Raw genomic sequence first — 23,923 nt, 5'->3', positions numbered from 1 at the left:
TATGAGGACAGAGTTTATTTTCTGCTCTGCTTAGACTGCTCCGCTTTGTTTCCGTGCTGGTGAAGTGAAGTAATGCTTTGTTTATGCGAGCCAGGGTTCCCATGGCTGATGGCAATGCATGTTAGTCTGAAATGAGTCATTATTCATCATGTCTCTGGTGTTCTGTCTGTCCACGGGATGTAATATGTCAGGATTTAAAGCCCTCTGGGTATTTGTGTTAACGGTGGCAGTATTAAAATAAACAACTTCACTTAACTTTCTCCACAGCGCTGGGAATACTCATTACGTCATCATGTCTGTCTGCTGTCATGTTACATTTGCTCTGAGTCCTCCAAAAGTCCTCCTAGTACTCTGATCTTGAAATGACATTTAAACCTTCAATCAAGATCTAAAAGGACACTTAAAAGTCTTTGATTTCCTGCACCCTGAACATCTTGTGTGTGTGAATGTGGCACCACAGGCTGTTTAGAAACGTATAACAGTGGCTCTGTGAGGTCGGGTTCAATGAAGTCTGCAGTAAGATTACAAGTCCTCAATTAACTGCGTGGGGAATATGAGACAAACGCTGCTCTGTTCAGGCTCCATGCAAGGCAGCTGCACTTGTCAATCCCTCTCACTAGGTGGGCGACAGCACTCTATGCGTGTGTGTGTGTGTGTGTCTATGTGTGTGTGTTGCCCCAGGTGTGGCCAGGTGTTTCAGGTTGACCGCACGCATTACAGTTGACCAGACATTCCTCTGATGGACTGGAGTGGATCGGCCAGACAGAGAGAAAGTGCATACTTGCTCCCCTCCCGTAATTCACCTCAAGTGACACCTGCCAACCCAGGCACACACACACACACACACACACACACACACACACACACACACACACACACACACACACACACACACACACACACACACACACACACACACACACACACACACACACACACACACACACACACACACACACGTCGCATTTCAAGGAGGTGACACATTCACAGCCGATGCGAATTTCACTTTCACACACACACACACACACACACACACACACAAACACGTTGCTCAGCCCCAGTTCCATCCAAAAGCCCTCTCCTCTCTAGGTCTGTTTTTGTGTTTTCTGTAAGATGGTTTTCATTCACGAGCGGACAATGGAGAAGCCATTAGACTGTCCCAGACAGAGACACAGGCAGAGGGAGACAGTCTGAGCCTCATTGCCTTCCTATGAAACTCATCTCAAGCATCTCACTTCTTTCAGCCCCTCCTCTCGCTACTTTTTGGGAGCTCTTTTCCTCCTCAATGCTGCTTTTGTCTGCACTGTTTGGTGCAAGAGGTGGAGGTCACCGTGTCTCAACACAAATGTCACCACGCAGACAACAATAATGGTTTAGTAATAGTTTTCTTTTAATGGCAATGTGAAATAGTTTCTTTCAGTACTGGAGTGATCGCTATCAGGACTTCAAATGTTGTGCTGATTGATTTGGGTTTCGGTGGTTGCAAGCAAATTAATAACCGAGGCAGCGTCGGTATTTTGGTTTGTCCCGACAGACTTTGCATGATAACGGCGCAAAAATGTGTCAGTCAAGAAGGTCGGGGAAAACACTCCCACGTTGCATTAGCGCTGTCTTGACTCTAGTTACTCCCATCATTCCCAGATTCTAGACAAACAAGGCGTGTTCCTTCGAAGAGGGAAGAGATCTGCCCTTTCCCACTGACCATGAGCTCCAGCTTCACCACTCACAGCTATATGGCATTTCCTGCATGTTAACAGCAAAGATGTTTATCTTGTGAATAGTTGTGTTCTCCTCTTTTACGTTCATATTTTCTTAAGATAATAAGTCTTTGGGTGGCTCCTTACCTTAGTTTGTTTGCCTCTTGGCACTTAGTCTTGTTGTTCTCTCCGGACTACTGTATCTTGATCTTTGCTTGTGTTGGATAAAAGTGTCTGCTAAAAGGCTAAATATAAATGTTTACTTCTTAGTGTTGATGCTGAGTCTTCCAAATTGAAGTTGTGAATGTGAGCAGGGAGGCTTCAGATCTAATAAGATTTGCAGAGAAACTGAGAAACATTCATATCAACAGTCAGTCCTCCTCTTCATCCCTCCAACCCTTTAATTCCAGGCATTCTTTGGTACAAAAATATCCAAATGTTTCCTTCTGGGCGTCGACAACAAACCTTGTTAGTTTTAGGTTTCGTATCAAATGGGATTGGCCTTATCTGTGAGACGCAAAACAGATTTATTAGAGATTAGCCGGTGCTTATTACAGCAGTGGAGACTCAGCTTGTCTAATGAATGAAGAGCCACTGCCCCGGAGGAGGGAAATGATTGGCCCCAAGGCTTCACAAAGTATCTGATTTGTTTTGGGGCTTGGACACTTTCCCGGCAATACTCAGGCTCCAAAGGGACCTGGACTGTGCGGCATGAAAAGGCTCCCTCAAGGGGATCGGCTGCATTTGAAGAGTCTTGCATGTCCGCTACCTCCTCCCCAGTGCTGGCTGCCCTCCCTGAGTCAACAGTGTCTTGGGTTTTCAAGGCTGTTTGACCAACAAACGTATCTGTACATTCACAAGTTGACACCTCCTGATTTACAGAGCCCTGCGCTTGCATATTTGCTCAGGAGGAGGAATCCAAGACTTTGCTTTCGGTCGACCTCGGTGCTCAGTATTGCTGCAGGTCATCCGGGCGGGGTTGGATCTGATGAGTCATGAAAATGAGAAATAAATTAGACGCCGAGTTGAATTCTAATAGCAGATTTGGAAAAGATATATACTCTTTTATTCCACCTCAAAAGCTTTATAACAGATGCTTGTTTGTTGTTGCGCAACCTGGTGCCAAAAAGTCTTTGCTTCATCTCAGCACATGGGTTCACGGGCCAGTGAGCACGGAGAACACAGGAGAACACAAGAGAACACAGAGGATATGATTTTGAGATGGACTCTGGATTATGGCGGGATTTGTAAATAAAAATTAAAGTAAATTGTGATGTGAGCCCAATTTATACTTTTATACTTTTTTGTAAAATGTTTTCTTCCATTTTGAATCCTGAGAAAATATTTAAATTGTTTTTATCAGATAATAGCTACATCTCCTTTTTACATGCATCACTATGTGTTCACCTGACACTTACATGATATCTTGGTTTATTTAAAATATAAATTAATGTATGTTTAAGTATTAATTTTGTTAGATATGTGGCATGTAAGATATAGCAAACAAGTAATCTGGGGTCTGAGTCAATGTTGTGTTTTTCCAGTCCAACCACATCACATTCTGATGGTCATTAGTGCACTGCTGAGATGTTTATAGAGAAAACACAAAATAAAACATCTCTGATTAATACATTTGGCTCTGTGAACAAAGAGTGAGTCCAACATGCTCAGTGTGCTAAAGACCATGAGAGTGCACATGGAGGCCGTTCATGGCACATTTGTTGGGAGGCATCCATTGGAAAAGGCTTAGTCAGGCTTTAAGATCCTGAGAAGAGATGCATGGGAGCTGATGTCTGCTCTTTCTCTTCCTCCTGAGAGGAAGGGATGGATTTAAAGGGCTTTGTTTTCAGGGCAATCCTCTTGAACCCTGCTATGCTGCCATTTTAGCAGGAAACAGATGGGAGGGTGGGGAGGGGGGCATCTGGCCTTTGCACAAAAAGGCCTCGCCACTTTGACACAATAGAGCGACCTGGTTGACTCTGGCTCCACACGAAAGACGTAGGAGAAGCGAGGGCCAAGTAAAGCTCATATTCAGTGTTACCGTCTCCCAAAGCAAGTGGCATTTTCAGAGGAATGAGATCATTCAACCTGTTTCCAGGGTTTCTGCTTGTCTTAGTGGCTGCAAATGGGGCATTCAATTGCAGCCTGTCTCCGCTTTTCATAAACATGTCAGTATCTTTAAATAAGTCAAGAGAAAAGAGATCATCCCACAGGAGAATCAGAAAATGACTCCTTACTGAAGAAATGTTCTTCAAAGGAGTTGTCTGACTCTGAGGAAAAGCCGAATTTGCCATAAATAAGGTTTTTATTTGAGAAAAATTACGCAGGGGGATGTTTGTATTACTGCTCACACTTTATCTCCTGACATTTTGCTGAACTTTACCTTGAAAATCCCTTTCTTCACCAGCATCCGGACAGGAATCCTGAGTTTTGGCGATAAAACTTGCAAACCGGCTACATTAACTCGGAGACAAATATTTGTTCTGTGAGATATTTCACAGTTTCGATTCATCCCTGCAAATGATTCACACCCTGTAGCGTGTTTCCTCTGACAGCTGACCTGATCTGATCACGACTGACCATTTATAAGGAAAATGGGTGAATGGTGAATTTAAATCTCAGACATGGACTATAAATTGTACAGACAGGTGATTAAAAACCCCAGGCACACTCCTTTACTAAATGAACGCACAGGCCAGACGTACAGTATATAATAACAATGGTATAACACTGTAATTACTAAGGTTAATGCGTTTTCACCAAAGTCTGCGCTCGGTTGTTTCTGGCTATAATTAAGGCCTCTACACTATTGTTTCACATCTTGCTCTTGCACCGTATGACCCCTCGGATTGACTCGTTCTTCATATAGGAGGTCTGGTGTTTCTCGCTTTTGGCAGGTTTATTGGTCTAACTGTGCAGTCCTGTCTGTCACTGACCGCTGATGCTCTATTAGCACAAGGAGCCGCCAGCCAGCAGATAATGAGCTGTCACTGACTGTCTTTAAACCCCTACACACACACACACACACACACACACACACACACACACACACACACACACACACACACACACACACACACACACACACACACACAGGCACCTACAGCGTGTGATTATGGAACAATGTCAAGATGGAAAATGAGACGTATAGTTCAGATTTGAGACAGGGCGTGTTCCATGTGATACTTTAGGTACCAGATGTCACTTTTGTAAAATTCCTACAATAACAATAAATTAGTGAACATACTGTAATTGCTTGAGTTATTCCACTATTTTCCGTTCAAATGTTTCTGTACATCAGTTGCCATTGTTACAGTCGGTTAAATCAACACATTCACAGGTGTTTAGGAGGATTCTAATAGGCTGTAGGGGAATGGCAACACGGTTGCTCTGTTATTTGCACTGTTAACCTCAGTAAAAAGGCCCTGGGTTCAGATTCCTGCGCCAGCTCTGGTCCTTTCCATGCGTTCAGTCATTCTCCCGCCGTTGCCTTTTAGAACAAAGAACCTTGTGTCGGTCCCCTGGGTGTTCAGATATGATCCTGTGTTGTATGCAAAACAACATACTAAACAGTAATGTGAGGAAACAATTCACAAAAAAGCTCACTTACAAGAACTTCAGTCGCCTTTTCGTTTCCTGTACAAACCCCTCCTTTGGGTTTTCTTGTATCGCCGCACAAAAAGTAATTGAGTCATTAGCTGAAGGAATATTTTGAACTTTAAACTCAACTCTCCTTGAGGCGTGTGGTTGGAAAGCGATATTCTACTCGTTAACTCAGCCTGTTCATCGTATAGATTATATACTCTGACATCGCTTTAAGATGATTAATGCTTTGGAGAAACAAAATGTCGGCCTTCTTCTTTTCATGTGGCGGCCCTCATTAGCGGACACTCGAGCAAACGTTAGTGTCGCAATGAAGTTTATGACTGGAGGTTCATTGCAACTGACTGTGATGGAATATCCACTCAAGAGGGAACTTCCCCCTTTTTACTATAGCATAGAGCGACTTCAAGCTAGCTCTGGAGTCTTTCAAGGTTCCCCTGAGAGAACCATGTCCACACACACACACACACACACACACACACACACACACACACACACACACACACACACACACACACACTTCTTACTGTGAGGTTTGTTGTGTGTAGTTTAGATGCTCTATGTGCACGGTGGCGAATTGAAAAAAGTGTGTGAGGTGTCAGAGGAGCGGTTTAAGAAGCAGGCGGAGGTTTGGGAATGCAAACCGGTCGTGTTTTCAACAGAAAATCACTCATGTTTGTCAGAGGGCAAAGGTCACAGTATCATTCTCTGACGTGTGTGGAGTTGTGAGATGGATGTTTGGCCCCAAGTCATAGTGAAAGTGTGTATGTCACTGCTTCAAATCTTGAGTAGTCTGCTTGAATGATGCATTTTCTATGTGTGTGTCATCGTGATCATAGCCATTTTAATTGTGGTCGTACTGAAAACACATCTGAAACACATCTGATCCTGAAAATAACCATGATCGCACAGAAAACAGCTCTGATCTCAGCTCTGTAAAGGGCGCGACACGTCAAATTTAACATGCTCCGTTCTGTTGATCATCAGTGCGAAGGCAGCTCGTCATCATCAGTTGTTGTCTTGAGCTGCATTCCAATCAATCCACATTCCTCTGGCATTATTCTTCATTATTCAAATGAAGACTGTGACTAGTAACACATCCTGAATGTCTTCTTCTGTATTACTTCATTATCCCTGCATAGCAAACGTCTTACTGTTTTGATTTTGCCCCCTCCCTTCACCAATAAGACGATAAGCAAAGCCAATTTTCTCACATGACGGATGGTTTAAAAGTGGCCCAAATGGATCTTATCTGCCCGTTCTGACACAATGTGTACATTCTCCCCAGTTTACAGGCATTTCTTTAAGTGCTTATATTAGCTTTGGACTCATTCTGACGCACACACAGATGTCCAGATGTGTTCGCCATGTGGAAGCTGAATAATCAGACGGGATGTCTTGGTCCCCGAGCTTGAAGAGGAATCCCTGATTAAGCTGATTCCAAAGTAAAAAAAACACACGGATGAGTCTGTGTGGTGTGTGTGTGTGTGTGTGTGTGTGTGTGTGTGTGTGTGTGTGTGTGTGTGTGTGTGTGTGTGTGTGTGTGTGTGTGTGTGTGTGTGTGTGTGTGTGTGTGTGTGTGTGTGTGTGTGTGTGTGTGTGTGTGTGTGTGTGAGAGAGACGGGCTGGGAGATCAGACGGAGCACATTCATAAGTAGGGGAGTAGGTCAGAGGAACGAGGGAGGCGACAGCAGTGTGGTGAAAACAGCGACGGGGCAAATTGGCAGCAGGATTGTTTGATGATGTCATGTCCCAGCTAAGAGGCAGGGTTTGCCTTTCCTGCTGAAGTGACTCAGCAAAATAAAACCCCCCACCCACCCACGCCAGCCCACCGGCACATGAAAGTCAAATCACCTAAGCAGAGTAGGATTTATGACATCTGTGAATCAACACAGCCCTGTGCTGTCTATTTGCGGAAAAAGTTTTAAGATGATATGATCAGCTGTCTTCTGTAGCCGTGGCTTTCAGGAGGTGTTATAACAGCGTCACGAACAATTTCACAGTCTTAATTTAGACGTAATGAAGTGCAATTTCAGTGTCAAAACGCCTCAGGTTCTTAAACAACATTGTCAATCTTAAATGAAGCAGGGAGGGGAGTTTGAAGAAAAGTAAAATAGTGTTATTACGCTGTCATATCATCTGGTTGTAATAGGGGTAATTACACTTTATCGTATTTTTACAGACCTTCCAAATATTTCACTGTAAGGAAAATGATTCCTGACGTTGTCTTAAGAGCGTCTAACAGCTTTAATTGGAGCTTAACACGTTTGACAGCTCAGTGTCGGCGTAACGCGTGAACTCAAACAGACAGGACAGTTTATTTGTGTCCGTTGACGACACTCATAAGACGTTATTATTGAATTCAGGGACGTGTCAGCTTTCATGTCACGGTTAAGCAGTGCAACTCAAATGCAGCGTTGCCATGGTTACTGTCAGATGCTGGATTTATAAGTAGCTATCTCATAATTTGGTTAAAATATTCCCATTTAAAGGGGAAAGAAAGGTCGGTGCTTACGCCTTATAGAAGCACACCTGGAGGGATCTGAACTCGGCTTTAACTCACTCACTTGTATACCGGCTGCACGTGTTTGTAGTTGACCCTATTTTTGGGGCATGTGGTAGTGTTGGCGAGGGCTCTAAGGCGCTGGATTTAGGCTCCAGTTATTTCAAAGGCGTGGGTTGAAATCCCACCACTGCCAAGTTTCTTTTCTGGAGATGAACAATCCCATGTTTGTCCTCAATAAATCGCACATAACCCAGCAAACCCCCGAGAACACTCCTTGGTATCTGTCCATTATTGTTGCACCAAATGTGGAAAGTAGTGGTCTATGTTTGTGTGTGTGTCTGTGTGTGTGAAAGACATCACCAAGCTTAACTACAATTTGAAAGACATAAATCTCTCTTGTGTAACGCAGACACAGCGTCAGGTCGTCCCACGTCTTTGTCCCGGATGCTGAATTGACCAGAAACAGACTTTTCATCAGGTCACATGTCAGTGCGTGTGTGTGTGTGAGTCTCAGCCACAGCAGGATGATTCCGTGAGGACAGACGTCCTTCTTGTGTTTCTGCCCCGTTTCCACTCGATCGCTGATGCCTATAGAATTGATACGGTGTCGAGTGACGGCTAATGGCGTTTGGAACAATGAACGCAGTGATGCCATTGGACACGCTTCCTCCGAAACCCGGGAAATGTCTTCCTGTGAAGCGTGCGTCTGACATGTAGCTCTTTATTAAGATATGGTTTTAGTTTACCATGAAACCTACAGATTTTAAGAAACCCAGGAACATGTGTGTGTGTGTGTGTGTGTGTGGAGGCTCCATGTTGGTGTGTAATTCACATGATTGACACTGATCCTAAGCCCCCCCACGCCCTTGTGGTATGAGGGCTATCCCAACAGCAGGGTGATTGACGGCAGCCATGCTCCTAAGTGTACACACACACATACACACACACCTCCCCCCACGCGCACACACACACCCTCCTTTATTGCACCGCCAGAGAAAAAGGGCAGATGGATTGAGGATAAAAGTGAATTTATGGGCGATGAGGACAAGAGAAGAAGAAGAGGAGAGGACCCTGGGGGCGTTTGGGGGGTCAGGTTTGGAAACGAGCGTCGGTGTTGAGTCGGGAATGAAACAGTCCAGCGCTCAGGCTGATTCAGATGAATAGTCGCTCCGTGCTTTACAGATGAAATGCAGGCGGTGAGCGTGAACACACACACGCACGCACACACACACACACACACAAGCACGAACTCTCCCCTTTGTTTCACCTTCAATGCGTTTACCTGCTTTCCATCCAATCAAAGGTAGAACCAGCGTTCGAGGCAGAGCCCGTAAATCCCGAGGCGCATCATCATCATCATCGTACGGGACCAGACCGGACTCCTCATCTGTTTCTGTCGTGTCGATTGAAATGAAACATCGGCGGTGATGGACGGATGAAAGGATGAAAGAGCCTCTCTCTCTCTCTCTCTCTCTCTCTCTCTCTCTCTCTCTCTCTCTCTCTCTCTCTCTCTCTCTCTCTCTCTCTCTCTCTCTCTCTCTCTCTCTCTCTCTCTCTCTCTCTCTCTCTCTCTCTCTCTCTCTCTCTCTCTCTCTCTCTCTCTCTCTCTCTCTCTCTCTCCCCTCATATATCAAACCCAAACTGTTTTCTTTCCTTTCTTCCTCCTCTCTGTAACGCTCCGCTCTCACCTCCACACAGCTGCCGCAAGTGAAACAAACAACAAACGAGATTCAGGCAGACCCTCCCTGTCTGCTATGATTCATACTGAAGCTGTCAGCATTGATTTCATCTCCCACATTGTTAAGGGAGGAAGAAAGTAGGAAACCTTTTTTTGTGCGCCCTCCTCCTCCTCCTCTTCAGTCTGAACTCGTTTGCTCCACTAACACACTTGTATGAATGTGCTGTGGAGTCTCAAATGCATTTACTCATGTATTAATAATGAAAGGATGGTGTTTGGTGTCATAACGCTGTCTGCGATCATTGTGACAAACTAATTTAGGCTTCAGATAGTCGAGGAGAGTGTTTGTTATTTCTTTAGAGCGACTAAAACAGTTGTATTCTCACTAAACAGTCTTTGCATGACATCATTCCTCGCCACTTTACAGATTGTAAACCACATTGGAGCGCAAACTGCCTGTGATAGAGTGTGTGTAGGGCTGCTGCAGGCTAGATCTCTATCTACGTGGCAGCAGCACCAGAGGGAGGCTGAGCTCAGTGTGGTGGCGGAGTGCTCTGGTGGTTTTTCGTTGCTGTTATGTAATCATTCTGGTGGGCTGGCTGTTCCCAGTGTGAAAGGAGCTGTGCAGTACTGGTCCCAGCCAGTACGTACTGCAGCCCCCCCATCCGTGTTTGATCCAGGACCCTCAGTCTCTCTCTCTCTCCCGCGCTTTTCCCTGTTTTGGGTCCCTCTCCTCTTTCCTCTCCTCCCACCCCGGGCCCTTTAATCTACGTTTTTTGGATTCCCTCCTCTAATCCCTAACTATGATAACTACAGGATAAATCTGTCATTCCACAAGGCTCCACACTCTCTCACCCCCAGAAGCTGTTTTTATAGTGTCTAGACACACACACACACACACACACACACACACACCCTGCCTTTGACCAAACAGGGGAACGGCGTGAGGAGCTGCTGGATGAAACAGACCTGATTCACCTAGTTTGATGTAGGATCAAGGCTGGGTTTAGGTTGTGTGTGTGTGTGTGTGTGTGTGTGTGTGTGTGTGTGTGTGTGTGTGTGTGTGTGTGTGTGTGTGTGTGTGTGTGTGTGTGTGTGTGTGTGTGTGTGTGTGTGTGTGTGTGTGAAGCATCAGCAAACAGGGATAACAAATTGGTGTGTGCATCGAGCGTCTCCATCAATAGCGGAGGATTTGCATTAAAATTCCTACTTTTGCAGGATATCTCTCTCGGTGTGTGTGCATGCATGAATGTGTGTGTTTATAAACACTGTAGCCTGGAACGAGCCGGTGACTCACTCTTTCCTCCAGCTGTTAGCCAGAGTCGGTGTGCATCACCAGCTTGCTCATCGGGAGGCTTCCTGTGATAGCGAGGTTCTAACCCAGTGTCTGCTGACTCTCCGTATTTCCAGGCCTCCTGCGTGAGCGTTCGGTTTCCCAAATGGGATTACTTTGCACGTCCTGTTGGGAGTTAAGAATAAAGATGCTTACGCCGGCACATCCAGGCAAGAAACCTGCTTATTTTCAGGCCAAAGCTCTGTCCGCACTACATGTTTGTCTTTTTCTTGGTGTTTTTTTCTCATTTACTGTCCACTCCCAAGAAGAAGCTGCTGCCTCCTGCACGACTCATCGTCCTACAGGCGTTTCCTCTGGTGTCTGCGTGTGGCGGCGTGGGGAGAATACGTGGCAGTAATAGCGGGAGAGAGGGAGAGAGGGAGAGAGGGAGTCGAGGGCGCTGATGGCGCTGATGGCGTTTTTTTTAACGGGAACTAGCCCGGCGCTCCTCTGCTCCTGTTTGGTCAGCTGCACAGAGGTTACATGGTCTGGGTAGCTGCAGCTTTCTGACATCACCATGCACAAGTGAATCCAGATCCAGCGGTGTAAAGCTGCGGGCGAGCTTCCACCGCTGGAGATGACTTTCCCACAGTCCTCATAAAGGTTATGAACACTTAAGTTTCATTTCACTCACTGGAATGAAACTGCTACTGCTAAATCCACTAAATCCTGTTAATTCACCCATATTTGGTTTGTGTACTGTTGACATACCCTGACATTATAATAAACCTAACATAAAATCAGACAGATATGGCTGTAGACTTCAGTCTTGGGACATTTGTTTGACTGCAAATGAGGACTTGACCTTGAAAAGTTCCTACATACAAGATAAACATGATGTGAAGCGACAGACCTCCTTTATTTAATTGTCGAGTCTATAACATTTTGGGTGCGGGGTTAGGAAATTCAACCAAATACAAGTTAATAGTTATTTTCTTTGTGTTCAGCAAGTTGTGGGGAATGTTATTAGCCTGCATGTCTCCCTCTGCCGCTGCATGACAACTTCCTGCCAGGCCTATTGTAAATTGTAATTGGAAAACTTGGGCCCCCAAACGACACACGACTTCTTATATTATTCAGTAATATCAAAGCATCTAGATAGCAGTGAATGCAGTTTGCAGTGTGGTTTCTGCTTGTTGTGCTTCTCAGGATGCTGCAGTAAACACTCAGGCGCTCGGGTCTTTCAATTATGGACTCTTTGATTTTCCATAATCATGGCTTTAACTCAGTGTGCCAGTATTAGCCAAACAGAATCCATCCCCCCCTCCTGTTTAAAGACCTTCTTCTGCACCTTTTGTGCCTTTGAAGGCCCTGCGGTCTGTCTGATGTGGCCTACCTGCTTTTTATTGTGCTGTTTTCCTTTTCTGGGCTTGCTCTCCGCTCTGTGTGAGGCATTTCCGAACACCTCTGCGTTTCACGAGCCGTATAAATAGAGCCGACCTAACCTGGGATAGCGTTAGGGAAACACATTGGCAGCAAGACGAGCTGAATGCAAAACAAGAGACGAGAAGGGAATAGGGGGTTCAGATGGCTATCGCTATATATCACGTTCAGCAAGTACTTGTGCTGATAAGCAAGTAATACAAGAAGACCGTCTCTTCTAGCGCTTTGACTCCCATCTTCTCTCCCACACAGAGGTGAATAAGTGCTCTGTGGCTGCACACATCGTTGCCAGGCCACGTCTCGGTGCCAAACAGTTGAGCCCTCTCCCTGTTGAAGGGCCTGTAGGCTTTTGTCTCGGTGTCAGATCCGAGACGGCGGGTTTTTGTTCGGCTCAACGGAGGTAAAGGCCTCGCTACTATTGCGTTCGGCTCAGGTCGCTCGATCGATCGGGACGGGCCGTTTCTCCCCGCAGCAGAGGAGCCAAGCGTCTACCAGAGTTGCAGAGGACAGAGGGGACGGAGAGAGTGGGAGTGGGAAGGGGTACACGCAGGTTCCAGACATGGCAACATGCACCTGGTTTACAGAGATTTATCCGGAATCCCGATTTGTGTTATGTTGAAAGCTTCTCCTCCTCCTCCTCTTGTCTTTTCTGGGAATCTCACAAGCCAAATCAATCACAGCTCTGTGTGGAATTACATCATTTTCAAGTTTCCCCCAGAGGCCCAGAACAAAGTGGAGCAGCTTTTGAGGGTTTCTGTTTTCTTTGTAAGCACAATTTTCTTTGTAGTTTCAGATATTTGGTCCAGCAGTGGATCATGAAACCTTATTCTGTGGTTTTGTTTATGTCCAGACTCCACAGTCCCATGTGCTACTATCACACACGCTTAGCATTTATCTGCACATCGTTTCAAGTAAACATTTTCTGAACTTAATATTAGACCGGTGACCGAGTTACAGATGTGACGACTTGATGGGGTGTGATGCTTTATCAGGCTGAAGAGAGACAGACAGTTTGAAAGTCAACTCTTGCCAGATAGGAGGAAACCTAAACCGTGGCAAAGGGCGAGACGTTGCTGTCCGTCTTGGGTCGACTGAGCTCAGTGCGGCTGAGCCAGATGAAAAGGCTGCGTTAAAGTGTTTGACTGCTACGTCCTCACTCTAAAAGGTTGCAGGAGTTCCACCCTTTGAACTCCCTGGGAAGCACAAAAAGGCATTTTATCAGTATCAAAAGAAACTTGTACTTTCATCTGGGTTGTTTAGCCATCTGCTGGACTAATTAGCTGTTTCCTCTCCGCTGAATGCTTTGGGGTGGGCATGGCAGCAGTCCGAGGTTAAGGGGTGGCACTGCCCAGTGGGGAGATTACAGGTTTGGTTTGTTACCACGGCTTCTGGAACACGGCGCTGCGGGCGTCACATGTGTTGGCACAGGGCGCGGGCACTTCAGATGTGGTCGGGAACCATGTGGAAGCTTTCTAGGGTTGTGCCTTGCCCAGCCCAGTTTCGGGCTCCCGAGGGGAGAGGGAGCGAGCGTACAGCAGTCTTAACATCCAAAACCTGTATTCACACAAACAAACAGAGGGTTTGTTTGTGTGTGTGTACGTTCCAGCGCACACAGTCGTTATTTACACCAGGCTGTTTGGCAGAGGCATGGGCAGTGTAGGTGGAATTAGCTGCTGCTGGAATAAAGTGGCACTCAGCAGTATTGGATCACATCCACACATAGATATGTTGATAGGATCAAAGTGTATCAAATCTTTTCTAACCGTGTTACAACAGCAATGTTTCCTCGAGCGGCAATGGGTCGGCACAAAGCCCTCAGCTGTCATAGATCACCTGTAATAGGCTTGATTAACAAATTGCTTGATATCAACAAAACAAGTAACGAGTTTGTTCTTGTTTACTCGCTTCAGTATTTCCTACTTTAGGGGCATAGCACTAATACCATCTTCAGACACACACACACACACACACACACACACACACACACACACACACACACACACACACACACACACACACACACACACACACTTGTGTTGGATGATCTTATTGCGTCTAATTGTAATTGACATCTTCCTTATTTCAGCTGACTTGAAGTGACATTTTTGTTTCCTCCTCACAAACTATTTATCTGAGGTCGGGAGAATGTCTTCCCCTCATGTTTAAGAAGGTCAGAGTGACGGACAGGTTGAATGAAAGACAAACAGAGAGTCGGGGCAGAGAGGAACGCCGAGCTCTCACAAACTGGCAGCTCCATTTAAATGCGACGAGGACGAGGGCAAACTCTGAACCAACAGTCGAGCCAAAAGTCAAAAGAGCTGTCAAAACTGGCATCAACAGTTCCTACGCTTGCCCAGCCAAAGTCTATGAACCAAAGCAGCGGCAATGTTTACCGCCGTGACCCCCTCCCTTACCCAAAAGGCCCTGTTCTCTCTCACGGCCAGTGTCCGGCCCCGACCCGGTCAACCGAATCCCTAATCAGGAAGTCACTCCACGGGCCAAAGTTCCCCTCTGTGCTGCCAAGCTGCTCCCGGTTCCTTTGTTCAGGACTTTAATTGGTCATTTTTTTGGGGGCTCAAGTCTATAGACGGGCTCCATTTCATGTATGACACTGAATGGCTGCCATTGAGGGCCTGTGGAGCTGTGTGGGTAATTGTTCTTAATGAGACACAGTACAGAGAACAAGTGTTTGTCACAGCATCTAATGGGAAACACAGAGAAGAAGAAACATGGAGTCCAGGACACGTAGTTCATTCTTCCTGTGTTCACCTGTTTGTAGTTGTTTTCTTCTGGTGATTGGCATCCTTCTTTCCTTTGACACCTTTATTCCCTTTTTCCTTTAATTCCTCAGTTTGGAAGGAATCGGAAGGAAAATGGAACATTCATGTTTTTCACTTGACGATCTGCTCTCACGAGCTGTTTTACTTTTACTTACTTAAACCGGATCTCTGGGGAATTCCTCTAAAAGTAACAGGGTAGGGAAAAAAATTCAATAAAATAAAGTAAATTAAAAGTGTAATGCATGTAGTGTGTGTGTGTCCAGCAGGATGATTCCTTTCAAACAAAGTTAGACTAAGTAACCAGAGTACTGCTCTAATTGTACGTCAGCTAATGAAAGAGTGTGACTGGACAGCGTCTTGTTTTAGAGCCTCATATTAAGCCCAGCTATGTATTTTAAGATGCTCCAAGTTTCTGCTGCTGCGTCCCGGAACGGCGGAGCAGCAGTGCATCGTGGGCCAGCCGATTCATCCCAGACCTCTGGGTCGACACACACGCTGCGCCTGATGTCAGCTGGCGCTCTGAAAAATAGCAAATCTTTTTTGATAAACGAGTGAAGGTTGTAATTCTGCACTGCTGCTGTCTATTTGAGTTTCTCTAAGTACAGGCTGCAGCGCGTCTCAGCGAGCGATGGACAAATCGGGACTCGTCTGAAATAACCAGCGCTCCTCGTCGCAAACCTGAGTAATGTCAGTGACCAGCTAACGTGGTTAGTTTGGAATGTGTGTGTACATACAGGCGTACATGCCGTTCAGTCTCAATGCACACATCACATACCTGCTGGTGACGGCTGATGGGACACTCAGCAAACACAAAACCCTTTCTTTCAGATGTTCTGCCGTGTTGCTGCACGTTTGTTTCTTGTTTTCTTCCCCTCTCCGTCTCCGTTTGAGCCTCAGGACACGCAAATCTTAAATCTGCCTTAAACCTGTCTGATAAAATAATGAGTCTAATGAGATTTGGATGCGTGTCCGTGGTCTGACATCAACACCGCCAAATGTTCTCCTAAGCCCTCTGGGTTTCCTGTTTCCCTCCAGGGCCTCCAGTGTCTTGGGATCTGATCAAGCACCCAACAAAGCCATACAATAACAACATGAACTCATCTGACATAGAGATAAATGTATCAAAATAACCAAAGATAAAGATATTAGTAATGGTAAACAGTATTTACAAGCACAAACTATGAAGATAAGTTGTCGAATCGCTGTTACAAGGTTGTATCGGCCCGGTTCTTTCCTCCCTCACACACAGTCAAAGTACTTTCACTCTGATCTTTGTGATGTCACATTAACAAACGTCACCCATTGTCGTCTGCACCGGCGGACAAAAGGAAGTTCAAAGGTCAGTCTGTGCAAGGTCACAACCCAGACACTAAACGTGTGTATGTTTATGGATATTCCCAGTTTGGAGGTCAGAGGTGAACAGATGAAAGCCGGAGCCAAGGTCAAAGGTCAAAGTGAAGCAGGTCATTAGTGCGGGGTGTTATATTTGCGCGCGTTGCAGCGGACATCACAGCAGAGCGCCAGACTTTTTCGAGCGCAGAGTGACAGAGAGGGAGCCCCTCTGAGAGCAAACACCCATCACACACACACACACACACACACACACACACACTGCTCGCCTCATCGCTCAAGAATGTTTAAGTAGAAAGGACTTGCGAGTATTCTCCCAGTAGCAGATAAGAGGGAGTGACAACATTTACCATGATGAGCCTCTAGCTTTCATAACAGCGCTGAACAAAATGGCTTTAGTTGTTTTTTCACCAAGGGGTCAGGAAGAACCCAGCAGGTGTCCATGCATCACACACTTACCTCACCTGGAGCTCAATCATCCACATCTTCTGGTACACAGTTTCACTCCCAGTTCATCCTCTCACAGTTTATCCAGCTCGTATATCGATCCATTGATTCTCAGTCTATTAGATCAGAATGACACGTTGATACTTGGAGGCCTGTATGATGGAGAATGATAGAAGTATGTTGTATGTGTGTTTGCAGGGTTTGGCGTTCTCTCTGCAGGAGCGTCTCCAGCTGGGGATCCACGGCCTGCTGCCACCATGTTTCTTCAGCCAAGAGGTGCAGCTCCTCCAAGTGCTCAAGAACTACGAGATCAAGAAAGACGACCTGGACAGGTGAGACCCACGAACGCCCCCCTTTCCTGATAACTTAGATTGCAACGAAGCTTGTCTTGTCCTTGTTTTCCTTTCTGCCTCAATCCGTTCAGAATGAGAGATTTGGGGGAGAAGACTGTGTTTATCCCCGCGCCTGCAGAGACGTTTTTACATCTGGAAGCCTTCAAAATATGAGGAGCAGATTAGCAATCAATCCTCTGAGCTCTACATTCATCTCCTTACACTGTATATTTTACCGCATAAATCCCTTTCTTTCTTTTTTCCCTCTTATTTCTCCATCTCCTCCCTGCTCTCCTTCATCTGCTTCCTGAACTGTTTCTATGAACCTCCACAGGGAACCAAATATGTGTTGTTTTTTTTACACTTCATTAGACACGGAGGAATTGTTCATTTGCGTTTTTATTAAAAGTTCCACCTGCTAACATTTTACTCCGGATGATGATTAGGAGGTTCCCACCAGACGCCACATGCTGGGATCCGGGCTTTGGACTGAAGTCACAGCCCGGCTTTGACTGTTTTGCATTGAAGGCTGAGTGCTCGAATTTTATCTGCTGGTGAAATAGCGTCTTATTCCGATCGCCGTCTCTCATCCGTCCAGTCCCTCAGCTGTCATCTGGAATGTCAGGGATTTGTACGTTGCGTTCATGTCACTTTTGAGATTGGATTTAAGGTCAACAAGGAACCACGGCTTCTTAATCGCTGCCCTAATGAAAAACAGTCTTTAAGAGCTTGTAGGTGCCGTTCCCAGGTCCGATCAGTGTCACTGGGAATCTTTCCCGGGGGGGGCTTGAGCACCTTCCAGCTCCTGGGGCGTCGATGCGGCGGAGCATCGCCCTTTGCCTGCTGTTCCTCAAGCCTTGCCATGTTTACACACGGTCTGTTCCCCGTCTCCTCCAGATCCTTCTTTGATCCTTACTGCTAGGCACTGTCACTTACTTGTCGGATCCATAACTCATAAGTTTCTCTTTGCACACCGCTCCCATTTTAGTCAGCCTTGGCGTGATTTTCCTCTCATCAACATTTTGAATTATTCTGATTGATTGTGGGAAATGGAGCAGGAATGCGTCCCGAGCTGATGATGCGTTCCTGAGCCGGAATGATGGAGTGAGCAAAGTACCTCCTGCGACTGAGCTGCTAACACAGGAAATTGATGCTCAAAAGCTTTGCCAACAAAAACACAGCGGTGTATAAAACGACACACCTAAATGGAAACCTCATATCCAACCGTGTTAGACAACAGTGTGTCCTTAACGATCTTAAAATGAGCCTGGCAGAGCCGAACAGGTCGGTCGCCCGTGTTGCTGTGAAACGGATTAAGAGAGAGATAGATTGTGTCTTGGCTGCCTCAATAGGTTGCCTATAAAGGAAACAAGCCTGGCTAAGGCAGGGATCCCGCTGTGTGAAGCAATGCGCACTGTAAATATTCATGTTTCCTGGGTGTGGTAAGCGCTCGACCCTTCTAAGGCTGAGAAGGGAGACGCAAGTGTTTGCCAGCGTCGAATAAAATAACAGCGAGGCCACAGCAGTAAAAGCAGAAAGCAGAGCTGCAGAGCTTTTGATTGGACGCAGGGTTTAAATTATAGTGCAGCTCAATGAGTCAGACAGATAAATTGACAGTGATGAGTGAAGTCATCCCAATGTTGAGCTGAGAGGAGAAATATGTCATTCTCCATCCTGAATTTACCAACGGGCCAAACTTTTGTCTTTTTCCATTTCCAGTCTTATTTGAAACCTAATCCGTTTAAATCTTTCATTCATTTGCCATTTGAATGTTTACATGTTCTCTCTGTGTTTGTGTGTGGGTTCCATTTCCAAATGAGGATTTTTTTTAATATAAAGAGCTGTATCACCCACACAGCTGTACAAAACGATGAAGAATGATGCTCAGCTATGTGATCGAGCTTTGGCTTTGGACAGGAAGATGCGTCTATATTTGCCTAATTCTGATTGGTCAGAATTTGGAGAAGATGCAATGTAATGTAAAACTCCTTTACTTTAAAAAGAAACCCCCCAAATCTTACCTAAATGGTGATACATTGCATATGGCAGAAGCTGATTTGGTTCACTAATATGAAAATAGCTCTCCTGTAAGAGCAACTGTCACCACGGTGTATTGTGCAGCTGCAGTGGTCTGACCTATAGGAGAAAGGGCGTGCATGCTTTTCATCCCTCTAACAAGAGGCACCTTGTGCTCTTGGCTCTATGGAAACTTCTCTGATTAGGAATAGAGCCCCGTCTGGCTTACTCTGCTTAATTTGGGTCATATGCAAACCTTCCCAGTTCCCAGTCAATGCAGGATTGGAACAAAGAGCTTGTGTCGGTGATGTGAAGGGGCAGATTTTGACTCTGCATATTTTCCCAAGTATCTGGAACATAAGCAAAATATCTGAATCTGAAGTGTTGACAGCGATGGTGCAGATGTATCGTATTTACAGCGTGATACAAATGATTTACATCAAAAAAAAGTGTTTCCTCACAGTTTGCCAGTCGCGCACAAACACAGAGCAACATCTGCGTTCAATAATCCCTCCACGAGCTCACCAGGTAAGAGTCCTCACAAGATGTTACAGATTAACATGTGGTCCTCTCCTCCCCCCCCTCCCCCCTCCCCTCCCTGTCGTTCACAGATATGTCTTCCTGATGGGGATCCAGGACCGCAACGAGAAGCTGTTTTACCGGGTGCTAACGTCAGACATCGACAGGTTTATGCCCATCATTTACACCCCCACTGTGGGCCTGGCCTGCCAGCAGTACGGCCTCACATTTAGGAGACCCAGGTGAGAAACACACATTGAACTCCTAACAACCTTCATATTAAAAGCATATTCCAAAAGATTAGACTCATTTTGCTTCACCAAGACTAGTTTGAACCTTATTCTCCCCTGATGTGAAGCGTCCAGGGGATGAAGATGAGACACTTCCCTCTGTCTTGTTCCCACCTAGTCAGTTTCCGACAGTTGTCAAGTTTTTTACGATATTGGTTGTTTTATATACTTTTTTGCTACAGTGGTTTTTGTTGGCCAACATTTTCTTCCATTGCCGTGTCTATATTTGGCATATTTATGCTCCATGTGTGTTTTATGCTCTCAAACATTCCAAGTGAATAGTAAATGGTGAGTTTGCAAGTGAAATTGGCAAACGACGTAGACGCCAAAAGCTCAAGAACTCCTTATTCTATGTTGGCCTTTCATGTCCTTAAAGCTGAACCTGAATTGGTCTTTCACCTGTAGTTTGGTCAGACTCCGGCTCGGCTCAAAGGCAAACCACTGTAAGCCGTTGAAATCAGCGCTGGGTTCACCTTGAGTGGATCTGGCAGCGCTCCGAGCTGAATTTCAGTGGTTTCCTCTCCTCCTCTACTGTAAACACACACACACACACACACACACACACACACACACACACACACACACACACACACACACACGCCTCTGCTGGTGTCTGTTTTCCCTCAAGCAGGTTCATTAGGTCCAACTTTCACTATCTGGAAGTGGCGTTCCCTCAGCTAAGTTACTAATAGATATTGAGACGATTGAGCTCATAATCTAATTGCAGCATTCGGGGGCAACCTTTCGTTTGCCTTTGCACCGTCTGATTCCAGGTGGTACAAGTGTGGGGTTTGTTTTGACTTTATTAAGAGTGATAAGAGGCGACCACCCCAGTCAGCTGTCTTTTACTCTCAAGAGAATTTGCTGTGGTTTGCTGTGTTTGTTGGCTCGCCTCGGAACACTTGAAGGATTTTAAAATGTGAGAAACACACACACACACAGCAGTTTACCGCCTGTGCCTGGTCGCAGCAGAAGTTGGCACCGTAAAGCTCATTTAAGTGCTGTAGCAATGATAGACAGGACTCCAAGATGCTAAAATATCTTAATCTTGAGGGTTAAATTCTTCAACACAGATGTAACATGAGGCCTTTTAACTTATCTTGTCCTATTTTGTGAGCTTCTCTTCAAAACTTTTAGCCAATTTTGTGTAGCCAATTTTCACGTCACTGTGCTGCTGACGTGACAAACGTAGACATTACTGCCACCCCTCTGTTTCTGTAGGTACTGCAGCTTGAGAATCGTGCAGCGCATATATATAAAAGCTTCAAGTAAGGATAAATGTGCCAGCCATCGTGCCAGCACATAATGAACTTCAAGTATAATCCAGGCGTAAGAGTAATATCCGCTACTGCCAGCTTGTGGTTTTAGTCAGTTTAACTTAATACCACTACATAGGTACTTCATTTACTCAACTTACTGCAAACAAAACCACAGGGCAGTACCAGAGGAGCAGTGCATAAAGCATTAACACAGCATTGGCTCCCTCCAATCTGCTCTGCTGATCACGTGACTTTGCTCTTATGACCAAAGGAGATGATCACAGCTATCAAAATGAACCGAATTCACCGCCAAAATGCGTCTGAGGCTTCAAAGTGGTCAGTTGTTGCAGGCAGACACCAAGAAATTATGAACATATAACATAAAAGAAACCATATTATGCAGTTAAGGAAACTCTTGGAGTTATATTATGAAGATATTTAGTCATGTTAGTAATGCTGCATCATTTTCCAAGTCTTCTTTAATGGGTGAACCATGAATATTGCAGCAGGGCAGGAGTTAAAAAGGAACAGTCAGACCGAATACATCTATGTTACCACCTTAGATGCCTTTAATTAACTGTGAAATCCCAGTTGTCCTAATTGTGTCCAAGCTATTTTATTATAAATGCTCTGGGGTGCTTTCAAGTACTCGGAAACCCCACTTCTTCCGTGCAAATTACCTCAAAAATTCCCTGTTTCTCCAGCCCGGCGGAACTATGTGGAAAATATTCCTAGCATGCTCCCTTCCTGTCATACCGCACTGGCTGGAGGAGTCATTTCATACACTCCGTCAGTCTCACAGCATAGTGGGCCAGGTCCTGCTGCCAGAGTCCCCGGGGTTGGGAGTTAGGGGTTTTCGGATGTCTATCAGGGGGTCAGTTAGTAGAATGTGCTGAAGAGAAGCTCGACCGGATCGTTGTTTCTGCTAACAAAGCCTGGAAAAAGAGAAGGATTGAAGGAACAGAGAAGGGCCACAGGGTTTAAGCCCAGATTTTCTACATAAATATCATGCGTAGACCACTGAGGAGACGGCTTGCGAGTCTGTTCAACAGAAGGGAGATCAGGGCTCCAATCGCTGCCTCTCAGGTATAAAGACCACTGTGTGGAAGAGGCAGCCCCTTCCTTGTCTCGCCTGTCCTAACAAGCTGATCCGCCTCACGCAGACTAAACAGCCCAACACCAGGCTCTGTGTCACAGGGCAAAGGTCGAGCGTCATTAAGTGTCAAAACACACTTGATTCACCGCTCTTCAGATGAGGCAGAGGCAGGAAGTAGAGCCGGAGAAAGGATCACATTCATATGATCAGAAGATTAGTGGACATGCAGCCGCTTTTTATTAGTTTCTTCGCTCTTGAGCCGACACAGTGGATCTTAAGTGTTTAGCAGAGAGGGGTTAGTCTGTCTCCAGCTTATAGGTTGTTTGTTGTCTATTTTCACCCTAAATGTGGGTTGTGTCCTTTTCTTTCGACACCTGAAATGCTCAGTTGTGATAAATGATAATAGTCGGTAGCTGTAAAACGATCTCTACTATTGCATTAGAAGTCATTTAAACCGCTACGCCCTCTGTGGTGCAATACCGCAGAGTTTCTAAATCAACATAATGGACCCTTGAACGTAACGCGATGGCAATTCAAACAGCTCTCGAGGTAAGTGACAAGAACCAATCCATCACCCTGATGGAGACAGATGATCATTGGTCGTCTATTAATGGGTCCCCGCTTACAGGTCAGAGATCAGTAATTCCCTGCTAGTGCTGCACTCTGTCAGAACCTGCAAAGCAACACACAGACGGGCATTCTTTAACTCCCTAAAGGAGTCTAAGGGTAAAGACAGGATGTTTTCCTTTTTCTGCCACCTCTATATGAACTATTAGTCTTATGTGTCTTTGTTATATCTTACTTATTAAAAGACAAAGAGACATTCCACATGTTCCGCTTTCCAGACGCCATTGCCGGGAAGCTGCAGGCCAACCCAGCGCCAACTCGTTGCTTTGCTACTTGTAAAAATTGTGATTAACTGCTTCAACTAGGAATTAAGGGAGGATTATAGCTGCTACCAACTGTAAACGCTTCCTGCCTTCCTTCCTATTGCAACCTGATGTGCGGGGAGAAGGTCTTTAATTTTAAGGTGTGTAGGGGCAAATACCAGTTCTCAAGTATTAAACGTGGGCCTACGACACAAGCCAAAAGCCTAAGCCACATGGCTTCCATGTGGCCTGAAGATAAGCAGAATCCTTTGTCTTCGGACAGAGTCATAAAACATCACCCACCGTACCTAGAGTCAACCCCTTTTTCACACCTTATCGGTGGGGAGCTATAAAGGTTTGAGTTGCCCTCAACACTTTCTCTCTGTCTTCGTCCAGCTCTCTCTTCCTCTAGCCTCTTCTTCAAGCGCCTTCTCCCCTTCACCTCTTCCACACAAAGAAACTGAAGAATGTGCCCTGGATTTTCCCAATTCAGCGAACCCAAGATTTCTCTCTGTCCAACTGCTCCACTGCTGAAGACGTCAAGAGACCTCTCTCTCTCCCTGAACAAAGGCCCAACCCTTGTTCAGTGAACATTCTTTTTCCCTCTCTAAACCCGTGGAGATCCCTTTTTGGTTGGCTCGACCTGAATCCTGACTACACCCGAGGAAAGAAGCGTTTCCTCCTGTTTTCTCCCAATTCCCCGTCGACCGAATACCAGGCCTTCCCACTGGGACCAGGAAAATCAAGGACTTGCAGACTGGCCCC

The 23,923-nt window shown here is 45.7% G+C and overlaps 1 protein-coding gene across 1 annotated transcript in view; it reads left to right on the top strand.

Moving 5' to 3' along the window:
- me1 (malic enzyme 1, NADP(+)-dependent, cytosolic) overlaps positions 1–23,923 on the top strand; it is a 67,970-nt gene that overhangs the window by 6,310 nt on the left and 37,737 nt on the right. The window contains exons 2-3 of the mRNA XM_076150583.1: positions 16,976–17,109; positions 19,737–19,886. Of these exons, the coding sequence (XP_076006698.1) occupies positions 16,976–17,109; positions 19,737–19,886 (284 nt within the window). The remainder of the gene's footprint in view (positions 1–16,975; positions 17,110–19,736; positions 19,887–23,923) is intronic.

The sequence above is a fragment of the Genypterus blacodes genome, unplaced genomic scaffold (genome assembly GCF_046128005.1).
Source record: "Genypterus blacodes isolate CSIRO-AG114 ecotype Tasmania unplaced genomic scaffold, CSIRO-AGI_Gbla_v1 ptg000052l_1, whole genome shotgun sequence".
In the NCBI taxonomy this organism is placed as follows: domain Eukaryota; kingdom Metazoa; phylum Chordata; class Actinopteri; order Ophidiiformes; family Ophidiidae; genus Genypterus; species Genypterus blacodes.
The sequence above is the reverse complement of the archived record's forward strand: the minus strand, read 5'-3'. Positions and strand labels throughout refer to the sequence as shown.